We start from the raw sequence: 25153 nt of genomic DNA, 5'->3' as shown, positions 1-25153 counted from the left end.
AGATCCCACTGTAATCGATCACCCATCCGATCTCACTTCCCCACACCCCTCATGCACGGCCGAATATCACCCCCCATCACAAATACCCTATACCCCCACCCTCCTTACCCCCCAACCCCACCTCACACGAGTCTCACAGAACCCACCCACACCGCACTGAGCATATCTCTCACGCCCCCCTACACGACCAACTCTCTCCCTCTCTCCCCCCCCACTCTCACTCCCCACTACACCACCCCACCAGCCAGACTCACGGAACACTCCACCTCCCTCAACCCAACACCCTACCCTCTAGCCCCCCCCACTCTTAGCCCCCACCATCCTAATGTCACCCCTTCCTTCTCCAGCCTACACTCATCCCTCAACTCACCTGCGCCACCTTCCTCCAGCGCCATCACCTATGCTACTAACCTCCCCCTGTCCTCATCCACGCCATCCCCGCCCCTTGCTCACAAACTCTCTCATCCATCTACTATGGCCACAGAGCCCTGTACCCCACCTTCTACGGCCGCAGAGCCATGTACCATCGCGTGCACATCCCGCCCCACGCGTCCCACTGCCCACCCTTTTGCCCCACTCAATGACGCACCCACTGCTCTCACTCCCAATACCATCCCCAATCCTACTCTGGACATGATCATATCCACCCTCCTACAAGTCAAAGAAGATCTTCACTCCATCAAAGAACTTCTGTTCACATACCCCAGACACCCCCTACCCTTCACTTCTGCGCCCAATAAGTACACCACTCGCCCCTCAAACCTCTTCACTCATCACTCCCCACGCTGGCCCTCGATCCCCGACCGCAAGGCCACCGGCTGCCCCCCGTCGCACCCTACACCCCCTCTCTGACCGAGACTTGCATTCTCTACTCCGCTCATATGGCCCAGGTCCCACAAAACTCCCCCCCACTACACACCTTCCCATACCCACGATTATCACAAATCCCCTCAGGCCCCCCACACGGAGCAATAGAAGTGCCGTCACCTGTAATCTCAGAAAAGTACCCCTCGCCCTAGAACACTCACCCACTCTCTTCACCCCCAAACTAAAGTGTATCCTGCTCAACTGCAGATCGGCCCCGAGTCACTCCGCCAGCATCGCGGATCTCGTATCATCAATGGACCTCGATCTAGCCATTCTGACTGAAACGTGGCTAACTGAAGCCTCCACACCTATAATGGACATATTAGTCCCCCCCAACTATCACATTATTAGACTCGACAGAGATGGCAAGACGGGCGGGGGAATCGCTTGCATCTACAGGAGCAACCTCGTCATCACTGAAGGTCCCTCCCCCTCCCTCTCCTCCTGCGAACTCATCTGCCTCGATATTACTAGCGAGTGCAAACCTGTGTGTTCCCTTCATGTTATCTACCACCCACCCAGGGACAACCTCACCTTCTCCCAACAAATCATGGACACGATATCCACCAACGCCGGTCGACAGATCAATCAAATATACTTGGGAGACTTCAACCTCCACTGGAACGACCAGAAAGACGCTGTGGTGAATAGTCTTAAGACTTTCCTCAACGCGCTTGACCTCACCCAAATCTGCAACCGTCCAACACATGTAAAAGGCTCTATCCTTGACCTTATCATCGCCAAAGAAGACTCTACCCAGCTGGAGGCAATCGAACCCTGTGATTGGTCAGACCACCACATCATCACCTTCTTCATCAACGAAAAGGTCAAACTTAACCCGGCTCAACCTGCCAAAACCAAGATCTGGAAGAGGGACATGAAGAATCTTAACCCAAACTCCTTGCCTGCCCACACAGGCAATCTCCTTCTTCCCCCGACGGGCGTCTCTGATGTGCATTCACTGACCGACTACTATCTAAACACTATGTCTACAATAATCAATGAAGCCGCACCCCTGCAAATGAAGAGAGTCGCCACCAAGAACTCGAACCCATGGTATGATGGTAGACTCAATGAGGACAGACGTGCTATGCGCATGGCAGAGCGCACGTGGAGATCTGACCCCTCAGCACGGCACCTTAGAGCGCTTAAGAGTAAGAGAAACGCTTACTTCAGAAAAATCAAACAATCAAAATCAGGCTTCTTTAGCCAACAGCTGGACCAAGCAAAAAACCGACCAACAAAACTGTCCGATCGAGTCAAAACCCAAACCAAGACGCAGCCTCCACAACCTAACAGCTCAGCAAAGGATATTCCAAGTTGCGAAGACTTCTCTGCTTTCTTCAAGCAAAAGACCGACAACATAAGGAATGATCTCATCAACGACGTAAGTCGATACTCCTGCTCCATAGGCATAACTAACACTCAACCTAAAAACAACGCTTCATGGACGTCCTTTGACACCTACACTGAAGAATCAATTCAAAAGCTGCTCGGCAACCTGAAACCCGCCAATCACCTCACAGACCCCCTACCTGCCAACGCTGTTAAAGTCCTCACCCCCATGCTCCTCCCACTCTGGACTAAAATCATCAACTGTTCCTTGCAACAAGGAGTCATCCCAGACTCCCTCAAAATAGGGCAGGTCACGCCTATACTCAAGAAACCCACAGCCGACCCGGCCGACCTAAACAATTACCGACCGATCACCAATATCCCCACTCTGGCCAAATTGCTAGAAAAATGTGTACAACTCCAACTGACAAAACACATTGAGCAGTTTGACCTCCTCAACCCTCACCAATCAGGATTCAGAGCAAAACATAGCACGGAAACGGCTATGACACACATAATTGATGACGCCCTCCAAATCCTTGATCACAACGAGTCCTGCCTCCTCATCCTCCTTGACCTCTCCTCCGCATTTGATACGGTCAAACACGAGAATCTACTGGAGCTGTTAAACAACAGAATGGGCATATCTGGGACGGTTCTCAAATGGTTCACTTCCTTTCTGCACAACCGGTCTCAGAAGTTCAAGATCAACAATGCATTGTCCTCGCCTGTGCCCGTAACACTAGGCGTCCCACAAGGCTCCTCCCTATCGCCCACACTGTTCAACCTCGTCATGGAACCACTCACCACCTTGCTTCAAGCATCAAATGTACACTTCCATATGTACGCAGATGACACTCAGCTCTACCTCAAACTTCAATCCCCTGAAGACATCAAACTTCTGAATGCCACACTAAGAAACACTCAAGCATGGCTGGCCGACAATCACCTTAAACTAAATGCTCTGAAAACTGAGTTCCTTCTGATCTCACCTCCTGCGAAAAAGGCCATCACCCAAACCTGGCTCTATCATCTAACCGCACTAAATGTCCACCCCACCATCGTGGACTCGGCGAAATCCCTTGGCATTACACTTGACTCCAATCTCGACATGCAGCAGCATATTAGCAAAGCAACCAAGGGTGCCAACTTCCAAATCAACACGCTGAGAAAACTCAAACCCTTCCTACCACCCAAGGACTTCCGAACTGTTGTACAAGCCCTAGTCATTCCTCGCATAGACTACGGAATTGTGGCTCTCAGCGGGCTCCCCCTAACAACAACGGCGCCCCTACGAGCCTCCTTGAACGCGGCCGCAAGGCTCATCACTGGTTCAAGAAAACACTCGCACATATCCCCTGACCTAAAAGCCCTGAACTGGCTGCCGTTTGAAGCCAGAGTACAGCTGAAAATTGCCTGTATGACCCATTCGGCCGTACACCACAAGGCACTCAACTACCTCACTCACAAACTGACTATATCAGGAGGCTCAAGATCCAACAGAAGCACAAAGAATCTCCTCCTGAAACCTCGCAGATTCCGGAAGGAAAAAACATACAAACGCTCCTTCTCAGGAATGGCACCCAGGATCTGGAATGCACTCCCGCCAGAAACTAGGCTTATCCCCTCCTCTGTACTTTTCAAGAAAGAGGTAAAAGCCATCCTTATGGCTAAGTTCACATGAACCCTATTGCTACTGGATCAATGACAGTACAGGGCTCCTAGTCTACCGGCTACCTGATTGCTTATCTATATTAGACTCTTATACGACTGCTACTGGACTAAAATCATAGCACGGATGCCTTAATATTTGTTTCCAGATTGTTTACTAGGGATGTACACTGTGACCTGAGTGCCCTACTAACTTGCAATCCATTCACTACTGCCTATTATTCCGTTCTCAACAGTGTGTTTACTCACCCTCGGGGGTGCTATAATCTTACTCGAATCGTCATTGCACGGCTTCAATATTATTGCTTCTAGATTGTTATTAGTGTGCATACTCTTGTGCAAGTACTACCCTACTTTGCAACTCACTCCCTACCGTATATTACACTGTTTTCAAAAGTTTGTTTTCCTACCTACTGTTTCTGTAAAGCGCTCTGATATCTGCAAAGATCTTGTTCGCGCTATATAAAACTCTAAATAAATAAAATAAATAAATAATCTATAAAATAGGGTACTAGGCTCGAGTGATGGGTGGGTCAAACATCTACGAAGTGTCCAAAGTAGTCTTAACAATCTGCCAAGAAGTTCTCTAAGGGGTATCGCTCTATATTAAATACTTTTTGGTACTAGAATGATTGTCCCGGACTTCAGTGGTAGAACAAAAACCCTTTGATATCATAGATCGTTTGGCTGTTTTTCAGGACTTAAATGAAATAAGATCAAGACAAAGTACCGTACTCCTGAAGCCAACAACCACTGAAGAAAAACCATCCGTCCCAGGAAGGCCTGTCTGGATTCCAACGATTGGGGATCTAGTCAGAGAAAAGATTGCGGACAATAAGGAATTTGAACCTTCTTACAGACAACCAGTACCTGTTCTAGCCATCCCCGGATCAAGAACAGTATTACTGCCGCCCCTTGCTGGTAAAAAGGAGAACAGGTTCGTGTCCATCGACCTGGTCAAACCACATCATGTGGCCGATCAGAAGTAGTAGGCCAAGTGGACTCCAAAGATGTAGCAGACGTCCTAATCTGGCTACTATCCAAGAGGTTCAAACTGAGAGACTCATCACCTTTGAAGAATCTAGGATCATGCCACTGCCCTTGCATGCCCTTCTGAGGTGAAAACTGGCGAAGTCAACATGGCACCCTGCCTGGGTGCCATGCCAGCCAGCATTGCCTGTAGGAAAAGGTAAGCTACCCCTCTAGCAGGCCTTACAGCCCTAAGGCATGGTGCACTATACTTCAGGTGAGGGCATATCTGCCTGAGTAGATATGCCGCTAGTATACTTAAGTCAATTCTTAAATACTGAGTGCCACGGAAGGCATGAGGAGTACATAATTTGGAAACTCAATATCCCGAGTTCCACAGCACAATTATAGTTTCACTGAAACGAGGATTCTTTAGTACCAAACAATTCTTGTAGAGGTGCCCCCTGAAAACCTACAGACCCTGGTGAGGAAACTGACTGGCTTTAGGCAGCCCTTTCACACAGAAACATGTTTCTGGACCCCTGGGTGGAGAGCCTCTGCTCTCTGAGACCAGAAACCATGCACATCCTGGGCAAAGGTTTGCCACCTCCTCACACAGGGTAGGCCAATGCTCAAACGGGAAGCTTCAAAGGCCTACCACCTTTGTAATGTGACCCCCTAGGCTCTACTGCTAACAGCAGATGGCAGCCCCCGATTTACACCCTCAGTGGGATGGGAAAACTAGCGGGAAAACATAGAAGAATAGGTGGTGTGCTCACCTCTGCCAACTCCTCCTCCATGGTGTGGGAGGCGAGGTGAAGCGCATCTTTCAGTCCATGCCATCTTGAAGATCGGGGGGGGGGGGTTTGGGGAGACCCCTCCAATCGGGGCTTTGTCTGTGCCCCCTCCCACAGGAGGGTGGCATATATGAGGGTGTAGTCACCCTAGGTAAGGTGCCCATTGGCCCCACCTGCTACTCCTCTAAAACGACCCTAAATTTAGTATTTATGGGATTCCCCAGACCTAGAAACTAGATCTGCAACGAAAGAAGACATTCCTGCAGAGAAGACAAAAGACAAAGACTGCCTTGGCCCCAGCCCTACCGGCCTGTCTCCAGCTTCGGCAAACCTGCAGCCAGGGACCTCTGAAAACCTGGGAGAACTGCTGCCTTCATAAAAAAACTCCAATCTCCTGTGGACAGCGGACCGGTCTAGGTGAAATCTACCCCAAGGGCTCCAGATCCTGCTGGAATTGCGACTTGTGCAGCGGGCACCTGCGGCCCGAGTCTGAGTGGCTCACATGTCCAGTGAAGTCTCCCCTGCTATCCTGGCCTCTAGTCAAGCATTGGCTGACTTCTCCTGGTCTCCACGACTGTGCCGGCAGTGTGAATCCAGCAGCTGGCCCTGACCGCAATCGGCTCCAGTAAGAAGACGATGTTGAAAGGCACCCCAGCACCTGAAGCCCCTGGACCTTGGTGAGCTGAACCAACGGTGCCCCTACGACCACCTACACCTCTGCTTACCTCTGCTGTCTGTCTCTCTTCTGCCACCTCCGGTGCAACTCCTGCAGCCTATTTGTCAAAAGAAGAAGAATCTCCTTTGAAAAGCCTTGGGCGCCCGATGCTGAAATTGCACCCGCCGCCCCTGTGCCACTGGTGATGTATCTTCGGGGCTGCTTTGTGGTCCGCTATCCCCCTGGTGCTGGTCCTAACCCCCAAACCTTGACCCCTGCAACCGATCTACTTCCGTGCAAGCAGTGTGGCTTCGGCCACCCCCGTCTCAATTGAAACTCATTGGGCCGAACTCCGATTTTTACCTCTGCACCCGGCCACCCCTGTGCCACTGGTGGTACAGTTTCGGTACTCCTCTGACCCATGCCACTTGCTGGACTATGGTCCCGAAGACTGTAACTAGAACTGTGATGCTTACCTGTTTAACCACAATATTGTTTTCCCCATAGGATAAAACTGAACTGTTCATAAGTTGTTCTAAGTGTCGACTTTCGAAACAGAACGTATTTATTTTTTTAAAAATTTTTTGAAAACCTTTATTGCACAGTATCAAAAGACAAATACGGGCCTACAACCATCCGGCCGGCCTCGACATATTTATAGGCACTGTAGCAAGCTATACTTCAACTCAGTAGCACTGCAGTACAAGAAAACAATCAACCTGAGATACACTGGATTTCTACGTACTACCGAGAGACAGGAGAATTTAAGGTTAATTTTTTTAATTTTTTGTTATTAAAATATATAGGAAAGTATAGGAGCAAGAAGGATCAAGGTACATACAATCCACCGAAGACATGAGTGGGCAACGTCTACCAGATGAAATCCAACGAGCAGAAAAACATAATCAAAATGACGGCATAGGGATAACACAAAAGGATAAACAATCACAAAGTATGTAACATGCCGGTCGCTACCCACCTAACACCGATCCACCCCACTGACCCAAGAAGAAAGAAGAAAAGAAAAGAGGGTAAGTACAGAGAGAAAAATAAGGCCCATAGAAACGAAAACTGACAAAATAACCCCCCCCCCCTACCCCCCACCCTACACGCATGCCGAGGCTATGGCCTACCCCCCCTAGCAGTGTGTCTGTCGCCCAAAAAAGAGTACCCGAAATACAGAAGCAGAAAAAAAGGGAAGAAGAGAAAAGGAATCATGTAAAACCGGAGGAGGGCCAAACGTACATACTCAGAACAATCAACATTTGCAGTCACGCCCGCCCGTCCCCGGACCCCCAAACCGATATAGAACCAACATTCAACTCCCCCATTTGTCCATCATAGTCCCAGCAGTGCGTGCATCAGCAACCAAAAAAGGAGAAAACATCTTCAACCTTGCCCCTTACGGTCTGGTGTGTCAACAAGATCCAGCTGTACAGTAGCCATCATGGATGGGGTAAGCAGACGGGATGACCACAGCACAATAGGACGCTGTCTATCAAAGTCTGTCCAACTCAAAGCCCTGCGTGCTACGACAGTACAAAAGGAAACAACGCTTAAAAACAATCCTCCAAGATCGAGCGGCCAAAGCAGCAGCATCAGTTCCAGGATAGAATAGTAAGTCCTGCTAGTAGACCACAAAGGAGCTGCCAGACATGGTGTCCGGAGACGATTCCCCAGCCACCGCATAGGTCCACGAACACCAGACCTCTTCCCAACCAATACAGTCAGTACCGCGGCGGAATCAGGATCCTGTACCTTCAATGCCTCAGTGTACATCTGGGTAGGCAATCCACAGCAGTCGGTTACCGGGTGTGGCACAGTGCCCCGCACTCGAAAGCAAACTTGGCCGGTCGAGGGCACAGCAGAGGAAATGGCGTCCAGTCGGCCCCCCAGATCTTGGGCATCATCGCGCAGGGCAGCTCGCAATGCACCTAGAGCGCCCAGAACATCGCCAATCCGCAGTGGTTCCTCAGGAAAAAGGGATGCAGCAGCTCCCTGCACTTCGGGCACACAGACATAGAGCAGTTCTCGAGACTGGCCGCCGACATCCCCCGTGAACAGCCGATCATCGCGTCGCCGCTCCGCATAGTACAGCCAGGTCGGGGGCACAGGGGCAGCACACTCCATTCCGACACCCCACGCGATTCCAGTGTAGTGTCGGTGATCGCCCATACTCTCAGCAGCAGCCCGGGGTCGTCGGTTTCAAGGGCCGAGTGTTCGATACAAAATGGCACCTACCACAGCGCTGGGAGACGGGAAAGCTGGTAAAGCCGCCTATGAGCCGGGGAGAGGATACAATGTATCGCTCACAGCCGCGTTGTCCTCCAAGCGTGAAGAGGTGAGAGCAGACGGAATCGCTGCAGCGGGAAGCACAGTGAAGCAGCTACCCTCCGCCGGCCGGCTCCGACCTATTTGCAATGGCCGCCGGTGGTGTAGTCAGGGCCGGCCGTCTCCGAGGAAGAAAGACCCGGTCACCGCCATTGAACGCGAAGGAGGAAGCAAGGACACCGATTCGCTTCCACCACCGGGAGCGTGCCGGGGAGCACAGCATTGGAATCGGAGTCACCTCCCGAATCTGATAAATCTGCATAAAAACAGGATAGCTTGCAGGATAGGTGGCAATACGGGAGGAAAGCGAGAGGGTCTAGGCGGTCATCATGGTTGCAGGCTAGGCTCCCCCCCCCCCCCCCCCCCCCCTTCCCCGAAAGTATTTTTTATTTAAAAACGTACTTATCTATTGAGAAGACCTTGGTCTTAAAATAAAGTATAACGTATATTTTTCTAAAATTGGTCTGGATCGCTTCTTGAGTCATGTGTCCATTGTTGGTCAATGTTGTGCAAGAAATGTCTTTCACTCCTCTGTGTTAGGTCTAAGGCTGCTCTCCCACAACGTCTATAATACTTACCCGATTATGAAGATCTTGGTGTCTAAAATGATATAAAAATACCTGTTATCTTTTAATTTGGTCTCAAGTTTATTCGAGTGTATGTCTCATTTATTGACTCTGTGTGTACAACAAATGCTTAACACTACCCCCTGATAAACCTACTCTGCTCGCCCACTACTGCAAAAGAGAGAGCATATGAGATTATTAATTTAAACCCTGTAAGCCAATAAGGGTCGTCTGGACTTTCTAGACAGTGTACCTCATTTTGGTACACTGCCAGCCTCCCACATGGGGTACCTCGAATTTTCCAGTCTCGTCAAGTTCTTCCAGCCATGACCACTGTGGATACCCGTCCACTTGCACAATCATCAAGCAGGGGCCACATACCTTTCAGCCACTTTTAGCTGGAGTCAAGCCCCCTACTCCTATACACCCCCCCCCCCCACACCCTCCCTCAAAAGTCAAATTTCATAGAAAAAAGAATGTCATGTATACACAGACCGTTCAAGTTTTTTCCGCTTTCTCTTGGAAGAATGTTACTTGTTTCAGAAATACATGGGTGAACAATAAATTATTTGTATTAAATTAAGCAGTATTTAGCATAGTTTATTTGCTTGTCGGTACCATTACAGAAGACGAAGAAACTCATGTCAGCCAGTCACCTGCATTTCTAATGGTACTGGAAGTACTTTGAGGAAATTCTGTCTTATATGGTTGGTACATCTTAGTGATCTCACAGACTGACAAATGACTGTAATGCAATGAGATCTGCTGGCGTTTTAGAATTGATCAAGTATTTTATGTTTGTCTTGAGTTTGATTTCATAATAAATCTTTCTCGTAGAAATTGATCCATTGTCTTGGTAATGCCTCATTTGCAAACTGGAGTGATTTAATGTAGTTCATCCTGATAACATGTATTCAGTAACTTTGAAATTCTGCTGTTTTCCGCATTGCTTTGTTGAGGTGAGATTAGCCTTTGCAGCTATTTTACTGTTTTTAGGTCCTTCGTGGGTTTAATTTACTAGAAATCCTGTGCATATGCTACTGCTTTAACTACCTGCCTGGCCTTTACTTCAGAAGTCCTAGCAACATTGTCAATACGACAGGTCAAAGATATTCCAACATGGCTGCTAAAAGTGGTTGAAGATTTAGATATAGTGGCGTGTAGACATCACAAGCAAAAACGTGCATCTAATTTAAATATAAATAATAGATGTGTGCGAGCTATTACCATTGTTTACATAAGGGAAATTTTGCTGCAGGCATTAAACTTACTTTGGCTTCGGATATTTTACAGTTGGACCAGATCTGCATTTCTTTTGATGGAGGCAAAACCACCATGAACTTTGCCGAAGCTGCTTTGTTGATTCAGGGATCAGCCTGTATCTACAGCAAAAAGGTAAGGAGAAGTGAAGAACAATCTTGTGTACTAATGAAAAGGGGCATCTTCAGTTCACCAGTTCACAAAAAGTAGGGTATCAGATTGACCCATTTACATTTCTCTGCCACCTTGTATTGGGAAAGCCTGAACATCTTCATCACAAACTTGTTACCTCCTTTATAACTAAAACTTGGGGGAGCACAATGTCATCTCCAAATCCAGGATTAGGGAGAGCACATAACAAGTCTCCTCTTCTATAACTGTGATTTGATGAGAAGGGCCTAATTCCATTCCCTTGTTTTGCTCTCTTAATCACGAATAGCATTCATAGGTGTGTGTATTTAGGAATGAAGGACACTATTACCATCTCCTGTGCCCTAGATTAGGGCGAGTATTGAAGTTTTCCGTCCATCTTCACTTATTGTTAAAGGGCATAGAATAAGAAACACTTCGGTATCCAGATTAAGAGGAGCACCTAGTCATTCTCCTATGTGTAGGGTGTTTTGGAGGAGAGTTGGGGGAAGCAAAGAGCCTTTAATACTTAACCTACCCTGGTTGTTACAGGTAGGGGGCTTTAAGGAATGCCTTAATCTGAACTGTGTGCCCAGAAAGACAGGTCTGGGGGTAATATATATATATTATTCTATTCTGTACCAGTTATTGGCGGGGTAGCAGATAGCCCTTTCCTCAGTTTCCACAAAGTATCACTCTTCTGTATGAGGTATTTGTGTTGACACAGACTAAATCCTATGCCTCTAAATCCATGTACAGGAGAGCAAACCATTCTTCTCAAAATTCTCCCCTCTGTATTCTACAACAGCGAACAGTTCCTCTTTATCTGCATTTGGGTTATCCTTCCCTTAGCCCCTGCTTGAACGTGTCATTTAATGCTCCCTACTGCCCTAATGTACGAGTCTCAACACTTCATGTACAGATGTGTTTGTACACACTGGAAGCACTTTGAGGGTTTTTGAGAGTTTCACCCAAGGCCATTAGTTTTCTTAGAAATAGTGATCCATTGCATCATTTTTCTGGGTATTAAAGACCTTGGGCTGTACCAACAATCAAGAGACTGTATTGCTTGTGTTGAGTTATATACCCCAGTGATAAGTTTTTCATCTTTCACAGGTGGAGTATCTGTACTCACTCGTCTACCAAGCCCTTGACTTCATCTCCAACAAAAAGTAAGCTATGTTGTCCTCTGCCAACTCTTGGGGTTAATGCAGGCCAGTCTCTAGTTTTGTTATTCATATAAACTCTGAGCACCTGCTGCATCATTGTCTTAAATGCCTTTTACATCCTTTTTATCATCTCGTCATAAGTCTGAAATACATTGAGATAATGTGATCCACTAGTACTTCAGACTCTGCTTTGCGATGTGTATACCATCACCGTAATTGCATTTCTATTGTCTTTGCCATTGTAGTCGATAATTTATCACTTATAGGCCAAGGAGTCTGTCTAGGCATCTAAAAAATGATCATTGTTAGTCAATGTGTATATCTACTACGCCCATTGCTCAGCCTATGACTAATTTGCACCAACAGGTAAAATATGTTTAACTTGAAAGCACTTGCATCACATAATTTTGACAATTACACTCATCCCTCCACCACTCGCCACCCATATTGCCACCTGCTTAAACTCCCATCCCCAGTATAGCATCTCATCTGTTATCTAAACAATCACATTTAAGGTTTTCTCCATGCATCACCTATTTGGTGTATATGCATTGGATAGCATGACCTATGCAGTACAGAAGTGTAACATTTGGTACAACACTTGCACTCTACCACTCCTCTTATTTGCAGTACACTCATCTGAAGGCCACTTACATTAGTATTACCCTGAATGATCCTAGAGCCTTTTGTGACTATCAAGGAAAACTCTTTTGGATTAGCACAGCCAGATGTTTGAATTAAATTGACAACTTCAGGTTGGACTCGTGTTCAAAAGTGTACTGAGAGTTTAACTTGTTTTTCTTCTGGTTGAGCTGGGGTGAAGGGGCCTGTGCAAAGTCGCCTTTGTGTATCTATTTAAAGTGATGAGGAATTGTTTTCAGAATGATGTTTACATTTTTGTAGCAAGATTGCAAACGGGGATGTGTGATAACCTTGTCAGTCATGCTATTAAAGTGTAAATCTGGCATATTGTAGTATAGCATGTTGCAGTGGTCCTGATAGGTTTGAATGGAGCTCTGCTCTGCTGCTCCTCCCTCTTGCAGCAAAGGGTGTTGTCATCTGATCACCAAGGCCATTGATTGACATCCATTGCTGTGTTCTTTGTAGTACATGGGCAGCAATCACTGATAAATTGCTGGCTCCTGACGGTCATGAATGTTCTTTCTACAAATAGAAATTACTAATTGTTACTATTTAATGACTTCTTAATTTTCCAATCGAAACATTTTTAAAGTTTTTAAAAGTTTGAAATGGATTGTTATTAAAAGTTTCAAAGCAATAAAAATAGTACCAAGCTGAAGAAAGAATGAAACTCTTCACAAGTGCCTAATAATAAAGACACAATGCAGAAGCAAATGACATGGTAATAAGAATGAATTCATAATTGTTTCTAATACATTGTAACAATATATAATCTCGATCCATAATCAATAAGGATCGACAGTAACATGTCCTGAAGGCTTACAAAAACCCTATGTTGATATGGGAATTTGAGAAGCATATGAATGTTTATTGGAAAGCTATTCAGTGATGAAAAGCACTTGTGTAAAGAGTCTCGCATGTAAATCTGAATGCTGTCAAGTATATGATTAAAACAAATTCTACTAGGCATCAATTGTCCTTCCAGTTAGTAGCTACCTGCTGAATACAGTTGCAATTCATCAGGACTGCCTACAAGAATATTAGAAATGCTAAAGCAGTTTGCGTATTAAAAAGACAATTAATATTCCCTCATATAAATGACCAAAATATCTCGACTTTAGCACCATCAATAAAAATAGTTGAAAAAATGTGCCAATTTCCAAATTACATAACCTCTACAGAATAGAAGTAAACTATTTTCTAAAAGCATTTTATTTTTTTCTAATTTATTTTTTACTAATTGTCTTGTCTTTTGAACATCGTTGCAGGCACAAAATAAAAGCTAGGTCTAATTCATCATACAACTTGTACATGGAATGCAGCACCCTATAACATAAACTCCTACACCAGGTGATCATGGCCCGCACAATAACAACCAATATTTTTTGTCCTCTAGCTACAAAAAAACAGTGGCACGTGTTGTTTCGCACTGGCTGAACCTTTGCAAAGGTTGACTGGTGACCTTTCTGGTGCTTATTGCTATATTTGGGTGTTAAACTGGCACTAATGACGTATAACCAATGTCCAGATAGTGTTAAAAGGTGTAAGATTATGTGCCGCATTACGCTCCATAATTTGCCTTTTCTTGCTGCATAATTTACTCAACCGTGCCACATAATTTGGCCCTCCCCATCCACATAATTACAGAGGCCCTGGAAACAAGTTACTCAATAAACAAAATGATTACTCCCCACCAACCCCCACCCATACACACAACACACTCTCATCCTGTTAATGTTGCTCCTTTCTCTCCTTGTTCCCTGCTGTTACTGCTTTTCGGCATGCTCCCTTGTGTTTCTACACTTCCTTAGTAATATTTCCTTGCTTTTACACATTCTCTTGTTTTGCCACAACTTACCTGTTCTTCCCTGTATTGCAAATGGTTCTTTTCCCAGTTCTAACCCCAGAAACGATTCTTAAGAATTGATTATCCTAGTTCATACGCGTGTCTGGTCTTTCGATTGCTCCCTTCTTTCCCAACTTAATGGCTGCTCCTCCCTATTTCCTACCCATCATTCCATTCTTTCCAACCCATTCTGTTGCTGTCTTAGTCTCACTAGTATTACCAACTCGCACCTATGCTTTCATAGCATTCCTGCTTCTCCTAACTTCCTACCCCCTTATTTGTTGCTCCCCAAACTGTGCTTCCCATTTGCCTTTTTCACATGGGAAGCACCTTGCTCCAGCTTTCCCTGCGGTTCAGTTATATTTTGTTCTTCCCTGGCCACCATACATTGAGTTGCCTATACTTGCATTCATTTTACCATGAGCTGTGAGCAATGGTGCCATTTGTGTGTCCTTTTCTTTACTTTCATACTGGTGAGACTGTACACTGCGTCACTTGGGCACAATTATGAAGCTCCGAGTTGGCCACACAGTGGCAGGTGGGCAAGGGAGCAAACATTGGCCTTTACCTTTTCCATTGCTCAGACTTGTCATAATACATCTTCACCAATACATACAAAATTTGAGGCACCCAAGTTGGCCGTTTGAGATAGTTAATTTGCTAATCATTAATAAACATCAAAATAGGATATATCTGAATATATGTAGCATCTTACTCTGTATGTCTGAAGGTTCCTTTTGCATTTCCTTTCCATCAAATTAATTTGGTTAAAACAAAACAATTAAACCGTCAACCACTGGGAAAGCCTTTGTTAACTCTTAAAGGTAAGGCAACCAGAAATGGGTTTACTATCACTATAGAATAAATTTTAAATATCATTTTTTTTATCATAATTTTTTATTGAAACGGGTATATATAGCATGTGCGTATGTTGGATCAAGATTTTGTAAGCAGTATAATTTAAGGGGGATGTGTGGGGCGGGGTACTGAGGAAGGTCACATAGTACAGAGAACTGATAAAACAAACTTTCCTTGAGCTGTATATCACTGTAGGTAGCAGGTGTCGTTGGGCCATTGTCCCCTGTAGGGGGGAGGTGAGGGCCCGTTTAGTCAGCTGTGGGAGAAGAAGAGGGGGAGAGGGTGTTTCCCTGGTGGCGAGGACAGCAATATTGGACTTGGTGATTCAGGGCCTCCCATGGTTGTGTCATGACTCGCCTACGTGGCCCACGCATATGCTGGCCTCGTTACTCTGGGAGTGATGCAGAGGGGTAGTAGTAGTGGTGTCCCCCATTTCAGGTACAATGTCAGTTTAAGACAGTAGACTTTTTGACATGCTCAGGATGCAATCCAGTGTTATAGCCAGTAGATTTCCACTCTTTATAAAGAAGCCCAGAACTTCAGACGCCCTTGCCAAAGTTAGAAAAATGTTTTGTTTAGTTCAACATCATTGAGGGTTTATACCTTTTCTGTGAAGGTACTTTCCAGGTGCCTCATCAGCCATTTGATAAGTGTTGTTCCTGCAGTGGGACAAGTCAGTGAAAGACAAAGATGCATCTGCTTTGTGCAGCCACACAGCGAGTGAGCGGAGAATGTGTCAGGAGATGTTGGTAAGCAGATTGAAAAAAGGGAAGTGGTCCACTTGAGAACTAAGCTGTACATTTTAAGAAGGCAGAACGAAGTAATATTTGATTTAAAAAAAAAAATATGTATTTGGGGACTGAAACGGCAAAAGTGCTGGGCAGGTGGGGCAGGCGTCATTCCTTCGCCTCTGACTTTAGATCCACTTTTATTCCTCGAGTAGTATTTTGGACCATTGCTGCCACAGGTTACTGCTAGGCTACACAAGGAAACTTCCATAATCTTTGAGGCTCTACAGCAGAGGTCTTCAAACTATGGGGTGCACCTCCTTGAGACGCCATGGCTACATTTCCAGGGGGGCACTCAAATGGCTCAGCAAGTACTTTTAAATCTACTCGTAAATAGAGATGGCCTGTAAGCCCAAATTAGCATGTTTCCAGGCTGACTTCCTTACATGCAGTCCACTATGTCGTTAAAAAACATATATGGGAAATCTTATAATGTAAAATAATGTATTTCCGTCGGATTAACTTGACTTGCATTTATTTTCCGTTTAAAGTTTCTGTATTTTTTTATATGCAAGTAACTGAAAGTGGAAAAAAAGACACTTGAAAAATATTTTGCTCCTTTTAGCCACGTAGTGACAGGTTAAACAAGTCCTTGCTCATAGGCAGGACCACTGGAATAACGCAATTTTGTGGAGTCTGCGTTTTCGGAGTATTTACATATTTTCCACACTTGCCGCATGATTCAGATCTTCTGTATCAGTTGCAAACATTGATTCTAGCTCAGATGGATCAAATGAGGCTTTCAAAAGCATCAGCCGTGGTCCCCCGGAGGGCAGACACTTTTCAAAGATGAACTGTCACCAGTTCATGACGGCTGTATTCGGGTTTTAGAGTGCTGCTGACCTCGGTCTCAGGATCTACAACGGCTCGGCTGACCTGGTTCTCTGGCCCTACAGCAGCTCTGCTGGACTGGTTCTCAGGCTCTAGAGCAGCTCTGCTGACCTAGTTCTCAGGCTCTAGAGCACCTCTCTTGATCTGGTTTTCTGGCTCTACAGCAGCTCTGCTGACCTGGTTCTTTGGCTCTAGAGCGGCTCTGCTGGAACAAACCTAATACTTGCCACTGGTTTCGGTGAGGAATTATCCCTATTACTCAGGGCAACGGTTTCCCAGAGGGAGCTCAGGAGGGAGGCTTTATTGTCAACCTTTCATCAGAGTTATTCCCTTCTATGAACCTGTTTCCTCCATTAGCTCCCCAGCTTGCAGTATTAGGCTTGTATATACCAAAAAGTGGGAGATTGGTCATCCACACCGAAGGGACAGGACACAATACTGATACCAAGTCAAAGAAAATTCCCTTTGGTACACCTCAATAGCATACAACGGTACTCAAACCTCATTCACACCTCACTCATATATGAACTGTTGAAAATGCCAAAGAGTAGCATATAAATGTTTTATTCACCAAGTGAATGCATAAAAAGGCTCTATTTTATATCTAGCAAGATATATTAAACTAACATATAAACAACAAAAAAATGGCACAAAATATTAAGAATTACTTGTTAAACGCATCAAGAGGATGACTGTTTCACAGTTCAACATTAAAATCAATCAACATTAAATTCACAAAACATATCATATATATGTGAACATTTCATATAAAAGCATCACAAGAAAAACATGACAAATGAATACAAAATGACCAAAGGCAACCCGTTTCGGTGGAAGTAACTGGTCCAAACCACCTTCTTCAGGCTGTCTTATAAAAATGTGTCCAAGGATCCTAACATAGTTATGTAAGAATGTGGATTCAATGACAGGAGACTTCACTCTTTATCTCCTCCTGCTAGTACCAACCAGACCTTTTGGTAGTAGATTTGTTACCAATACGGGAATCTCACACGTTAATACTGAACAGTTTGAACACTTGGTGGTCACAAAAATAATCCTACTCAAGTATCCTTCCAGGGGGAATGTTCAATTTTAATATGTAAAGTGGGTAAAAGACACCACCACGGGTTGTCCTTAGTTGTTATTTGAAGCCACAATATTCTTCATGTACTAAAAAGGCAGCCAGGCACCTCTTCCCTTCAGTTTTCCACTATATCTTAGTACTGAGAAATGGGAATCGGGATATAAAAATCTCCAAAAATATGTGCACGTAGCATCACCTTTTCCAAATGCTGAATGGTTTGGTGGACGAAGCAAAATAGCAATGGCACTTGAACAGACCAGTCAGCGTGAAAGCATGACCAAAAATCCCTTTATCTACATAGAGATGTACGTGTTTTAGCATAATCTTTTGTGCTGTTGTGTTTTTGTTTTACACAAAGAATATTGTAATTTGGGAGCTGGTGTAGAAAAACAATTACCATAGGGTGGGCATAAAAATATGGTATCTGCTTAGCATTCTGCCCTTTCTTCAATGCTTCTGCTGCAAAGGCGAATGCACTGGTGGTATACACATTGTCGTCAGATAAGGCTCTCTAAATATAGGGGGCTGGTCTTCCGCCAGGAAAGCAGATGTAAGGGCTTCCATTGACCTTGCAGGATAGCTAACTGCCAACAAAAGTATAAACGAACCCCTAAAGCCCTTAAAAAGTCCTGTAAGGAACCCCCAAGCTGACGACGAACAAGAAAAACATCTATTGCTCTTGGACTGCGCATACATTATTGCCCTTAGTATCGTAGGTCTGATCTTTAAATTGTAGCTTGGCCAGAAATCATTTGTCTTCACAACTCTTATGAGTGACAATGAAAATCCTGTCATGCCAGCATCTAGAAAGCAGGGGGCGTCCACAATGCACCACTGAATCTACCTCCAGCCCATCTGATAATGCATTCACCCAGCAGGCAGTCCACCCTGCGACCACCAAGAATGATTCACCAAAATGCTCCTTCAAAAGCCGCAATTCTCCTTCCCCATCATTCAGCATTTTACACACAACAAGCATCCATCCACAATGAGGAACAAACAAAATAATCTCATCCACATGCATTGCAACACCAGCTCCTTTTCTCCTACATTTATTTGTTTTGTTTTATTTTTTAGAGTTTTTTATAGCCCGAACTAGACCCGAGACATTGGGTATCAAAGCGATTTATGAGTACCAGTTTCGTTACATGAGGACACATTCATTTTTTTAGGCACGGGGAGGTTCTTACTATGCATTCTGATCAAGGCCTCTCCTTACAGTCCTCAGGATCATAGGGGTGTCGCGCCACTACAGTGATACAGCAACTGGAAACATTTCAGCATCCTGGTTTAATGTAAGGAACTGGTTTCCGCAAGAACTTCTGCAACTAGAACCTGTGTCTTCAACAAAAATTGAAAGCACATGGCACCTACATCCTTTTATGTGTTTTTCTGAGCGAGTACACTTGATAAAAGATACAAAACCTGAGTGGCTTGACTCACAGGGCATTGGCAAACAAAAGGGTTGCTTGTATTAAAAAAGGCTACTCAAGAATAGCCAGAAACAAGTAGTTTGGTGAACTATAAATCAAGGTGCGTGCGCATACACACTCTAATTGTAGGATGCAGAACACACAAGATGACTACTTTTAAGTTTGCCTTAGGGGACTTGATTTGCCTCTGTACTAAGCTTGGTATTAGGACTAAAACACTGGCTATACTATGAGTTTGGTTCAGGCAAAGGGGGCATAGCTGTGCTTAGCATAGTGTCTCTTGTCTTTGAACTATTTTGGACCCTTCAAAGTGAATCTACTTTATACCCTCGGCCAACTATTCTCACTGCAGCATCCCAACAAAGAGAAAGAACCCCAAGGATGGTGGAGAGCCCTGCCACGCAGGGTTAACAGCTCTGATACCCCAGCTACACCACCCCAAAAACCATAATCACGGAGTGTCTTTGCTCATTGAGACCCATACGACAGGGTCTATGTGCCATCTCCTTCATCATAAGAGGCCTCAATCACTAAAATGGACTCTGTGATCAAATCAGTGTGGAGATTTCTGCGTGTTGAGAATACTGGCACTATGCATGGACAACCTCACAAATGGATTTAACAGATCATGGGTGGGGGGGGGGGTTACCTAATGCCACCACCTACACGAGATGGTGCTGAGGCATATACTGTCCGTGTAGCCTGTGGGTCAAGCTGCAGAACTAGGTGTTCCTGTCCCAACCAGTTATTTAAGAGGAATTTTCCAGGAGCTCCCAACATCAAGGTAATGATATCAGTGTGCCCCCACATTAACACATATGTGCCTGGTCATCAACTATTTTCTCAAGCTGCAATTGATGCTGAGCTCTGCATCCACTTCCACAAAAATACATCACATGAGTTCACAAGGAGGCACAGAAAGAACCCCTGAAAACTGATGCAAGTACCCCCCTACAATTTTTTCAAAAAAAATTATAATGGCTGCGGTATGGAGTTTATAGAATGTCTCCCGTCCGACAAGTTTAAAGAGAATGTTTTGTGAAAGGATTCTCGCCAAAAAAGTAACTTAATTCGAAGGATGGATCACAGTTTCAATATTTCCCGCTTAAACATGAAGTTATCTGCAGTTCGCAATTTCGAATCCCAGAAAGTCCGGCTCAGAATTCCATCTTTCGGAGATATTTAATTTCAGCACCATTAAAGTGGATAATAGTAATTCCGATTGTTCACACAGCTTTAAAGCACAAGTGCACTATGAAACGCTAATTAAAAACAAAGTGTTAATTTAAATAATCTTTTGTTGCCTCTGACACTACGTCAGTGGCAAGAAGAGATTATTTAACAACGTCGAAGACATAGCGAGCATGCTCCAGACTCCACTGGTTTACGGTTCTTTTTTTAAACAAATACCCCAGCAAAAGTCACCCACACGGATCTCGGACACCACCACCGCCCTTGTGAATACCTGATCCTGTTTCCGTGTGAAAAAAGGTCACCGCTGGATTTTTAAGACTCACAGTTTGCTGTTTCTCTGTAAAAACTGATGTGCACTGCTGCTCGACACCCGAAGTCCGCCCTGATGTCTGATCAACACATCCGGCAGGCATCTGAAATCCCAGACCGATGCCCGCTGGCCCTCACGGGGTACCGCAGAGGGACATCTACGGCCCTGTGTAACAAGCCTTTGGCTGCGCACCAATGACACGTGCTCTGCTTGTGTTATTTGTACAATGGTATAAACCAGCCTGACTGTCAGTTCTGTCCCAGGGCTGCGCAGGGAGGAATGCGGGCGAGCGGCATTCCACCCGCAGCGCCTACCCACCCACTCACTACCCATACACGCCATGGCGGCAGCGCCTAGAAGGACAGACTCAAGGGATTAAAGAACCCTGACCGACCCGACCATGTCCCAGGCTAGAGACAGGGCGGCTGTGCCAGCCTCCATCTGTACCGCAGGCCCTGTGTCCGTGACAGACGCGCCACTGTCCACAGGGAGCCGGGCGAGCGAGAAACCGGGAGACACACACTGATGAATTACTCTGCAGGGGTGCACAGAGTGAAGCTGCATCAAAATCTCGCTTCCCATCGATGCTGGTATAGTAGGGTTTGGGATGGTTGTATAGCGCAACATGTCGAGCACTGGCAGAGGATGCGGCGTTTATAAACGTAAATCGATACGCCCAGGATCACACAGTGCTGTCCAATTGCGGAGCCAGGATTAGAGCCCGGTCCTTCGGTGGTAGGCTAATAGCGAGCAGCACACCTCCCGCCACATTCAAAGTGCAGCTAGTGCAGTTAAAACAAAAACAGAGGCCGCAAAAATGAATAAACAATGATCAGGTGTCTTCTCTTCTGCTTTTCTCCCAGCCCTGGCGCGGAACTCCGATTTAATGAACTATTCTTCACTCAAAGCTCTGCAATTGTCAGGCCGTGAGTTATTCCTTGGAAAAAAAACTTGTAGTTCACTCTTGCTGGCCCAAGCAGAAAACTAGTCGTTGTCTGATTTCTTCCTGCGTACTCCAGTGTTAACACTTCATGGGAGATCTACATCATAGACACAGAAGAAGGACCAGTGGTGCGCGCGCACCAGAGGAGCGGGGGTAAGAGAGCACGAAGACGCCGAGCCGAGGTAGGGGATGTGTGTGTAAGCGCCGGGGGGTTCTCTGTGTATGTGTGTGCGTGCGTGGGGGTCTGTATGGGTGTTGTATGTGTGTTGTGCAGTGCATGTGTTGTGAAAAGCCTGCCGGAATCGGAGCGCGTGTTGACGCACGCTACCTGATCCCGGCAGGCTGCTGCTGCGTGCGCGTGACAGTCTGTTGTCCTCTCCCTTTCAGTCCTTGAAAGCCGGAATGATAACAATAGTCTCGCTCTGCGACAGCAGGCCTTTGGCCTGCAATCGCAGGGCGAGACCTAAAAACGATGTTAAAAAGAGCAACATATTCAAGTGTTTTGTTTTTCACTTTCAGTTATTTGTATATAAAATAATGCAGAAACCTTAAACGAAAAATAAATGCAAGTTAAGCTAATAGGATAAAAATACATTCTTTTACATTATGAACTTTCATTTGGGTAATGTGACCACTGCAGTAGTGAGGAATAGTGACTTGTGTATTCATAGTGCTACAAGGTCTCCGCCTGGAACAGAGAGCATTGTAAATATGCAAGTCATTATTTTAAAGTTGTATTTGTAGGAAGCTGGCTCTTTATAAAGGGTACCAAAACAAGGAGCACTGTGCAGAGATTCCAGGTATCCCTTATTAGTGTACCGGGGCGTGCTTTATCAATCCCAAGGCGCTTTATTTGTGGTAGTGTGGTTGTGCAGCCTTAGGCTTATCAGAGGGGAGTATTAGTCATTTGTGAGCACACACAGAGTCCATAAATGAGACCCCCTCAATAAGGAAATACAACACCAATTTAGAAAAATAACAGATTTTTATATTAGACACCCAAATCTCCGAGATTAGGTAAGTACTTTTCGAGTTAGCGATTTTTAGAAATGGAAAATACAGCGGTCAGATTTGAGGGATGAGCCTCGAACGCTATAATGGTATCCTATCCTATTCTAGTCTGGAGTTTTTATATAGCGCAAGGCTACCAGTAGGCTTCCCAGTACTGCAACAGACACAGCAAATCATCAGTATCTGTAAGGGAAAATTAGTCCATGAAAAGCCAAGACTTTGCGGAAGGGTAGTTCATGCTCTAGTAAGCGCAGTTCCAAAGATAGGGATAGAGTTAAGGCACCAAAAGAAGTAGAACGGCCACCTCATTGGGATCTATGGATCTTAGGGACACGTAGTAGTTGAGCTGAAAAACATCTAATGGGTCTCCCAGGCCGATATGGGGAGGGAGGGAAGAAACATTCACGGCATAGTGGTACTTGAAAATCCAGTTACATGGGGTGTATATCTGGACTTAAGGTAAGTTGGGGCCAGGGCCTTAGAACCACCAGCGGTTTAGTTGACAGGCCCTATTGTGTTCAGGTGCAGAGGTGCTTGTCTCAAGGGTAGCCTCAAACTCTACTACTGAAGGCTATAGAGAAAACCTGTAACCAAAACATTCTGCAAGTGGGGACCTGAGGACAAGTCTGTCGGAACCCAAGGGGGGTGGTGGGCTCTGTTCGGAGGGTCTCTGGGGCAAGGGGCACCATCCGTAGGCTCGGACTTGGGCTGTTGGGTTCAGGTGCAGAGATTTTTTTGTCTGGCGGGTCGCTCGCGTGGAGGCGCTCACACTTTAGGTCGACCTGGCGATGGGGTTAAAAGAGGACAGCAGGGCCACTCTTGACAATGGCCTCTCTGGTGCGGACGTCCCACATCAGTAGGTCAGTCTTGGTGGTGTTGGAGTGTGGGCAGTTACTGAACAAGCTTTGGCTGCTGCATGGGGTACGGTGCGCGGGTGTTAGTGCAGGGTGGCTCCTGGGGGTCCTGGTGCCTTCCAACTCTATGTGGAGATGGATCTGATTTCCTGGAGCACAGTGCTCCTGCTGAGTCGGTGGACCCGGTAGTCAGCAGATCGGTAAACCAGACGTTGCGGTCAGTGCTTGCATGCTGCAAGAAAGGGACTTCAATGTTGATACTGGCAGGTTGGCAAAATGCTTGCAGCCCTCTGAGTCTTTTGAAGGATGCACAGCTGCAGGATGAGTCGGGTCTTTGCAATTATTGGGACAGGCACAGGGAAGCAAGTGCCAGGTTCACAGCTAATCCACAGTTCTTGCGTTCTTTAGCTCTTCTATGTTCTTCTTTAGTCAGGTAAATCTGAGTTCCTGTTGTCAGGGGGCACCTAAATAATGAATTTAGGGGCATTGAGGGGAGTAAAGGGTAGTAGCCAATGAACTACTTCCCCTCGTGGTCACTACATCTCATATATGACCACTTCCTATGGGGAGTGGGCAAAATCCTGTGGAATCCTTCTTTCGTGGAGCACTCCAGGTAGCCCACCCTAGTACTGTGACTAGCATTGTGGTGCAAAACTTCTACTGCATAGCTAATTTCCCACCTGTTCTGGTACCAAATGGGCCCCGGGGCTGGGGGTGGCATCTCCCAGTCTGGGGGAACCCAGGTTCTCCTCTCCAAAATGGCAGGGGCTTTGAACCAGTTGGCCTTGACATGCTACATCACCAGCTATTCTGCTGGAGGAGGTGTGAACGCCTACCTCTGGAACTGGCCTTGTTTCTGGTCTCAGAGAGCTTTGGGCTTTCACCTGCAGGGAAACATGTCTGATGGCAGGCTGGACGATATTCGTGAGCTAAATGCAAAAACAACAATTGATGGACGGAATGTTGCACAATGGCAGAACATTCACCCCCAGTCACAGATCTGGGTTTAATCCATCGTTATTTTTCTCACCAGACCACCCCAGTTCAGACATGCCCATATGCAAATCAGTTTTGACCCTGTGCCTCATGGGAACAGTCCAGCCCGAACTGCCAAGCCATGTCTTTCCTGGACCGGAACCAAGCATCCTAGGACCGGTTTCTGGCTATCAGCCGTCATCAGCCAGGATAGCTTGATTCCAGTGGCCTGGAGAGCACGGGACTCGCGTCTGAGCATACCCATCCCACGCGGGGTGACAAATGCAAAAACAACAATGCAAAAACAACAATTGATGGACGGAATGTTGCACAATGGCAGCACATTCACCCCCAGTCACAGATCTGGGTTTAATCAATCGTTATTCTGCTCACCAGACCACCCCAGTTCAGACATGGCCATATGCAAATCAGTTTTGACCCTGTGCATCATGGGAACAGTCCAGCCCGAACTGCCAAGCCATGTCTTTCCTGGACCGGAACCAAGCATCCTAGGACCGGTTTCTGGCTATCATCCGTCATCAGCCAGGAAAGCTTAATTCCAGTGGCCTTGGGAGCACAGGACTCACGTCTGAGCATACCCGTCCCACTCGGGGTGACAAATGCAAAAACAACAA

The 25153-nt window shown here is 45.9% G+C and overlaps 1 protein-coding gene across 1 annotated transcript in view; it reads left to right on the top strand.

The window, feature by feature from the left end:
- Positions 1–25153, top strand: part of NCAPH2 (non-SMC condensin II complex subunit H2) — a 266518-nt gene that overhangs the window by 47674 nt on the left and 193691 nt on the right. The window contains exons 3-4 of the mRNA XM_086918830.1: positions 10485–10586; positions 11697–11752. Of these exons, the coding sequence (XP_086774956.1) occupies positions 10485–10586; positions 11697–11752 (158 nt within the window). The remainder of the gene's footprint in view (positions 1–10484; positions 10587–11696; positions 11753–25153) is intronic.

This window comes from Lissotriton vulgaris, chromosome 1_1 (assembly GCF_964263255.1).
Source record: "Lissotriton vulgaris chromosome 1_1, aLisVul1.2, whole genome shotgun sequence".
Lineage (NCBI taxonomy): Eukaryota > Metazoa > Chordata > Amphibia > Caudata > Salamandridae > Lissotriton > Lissotriton vulgaris.
Note: the sequence above shows the minus strand (reverse complement) of the source record. Positions and strands in the feature narration are given on the sequence as shown.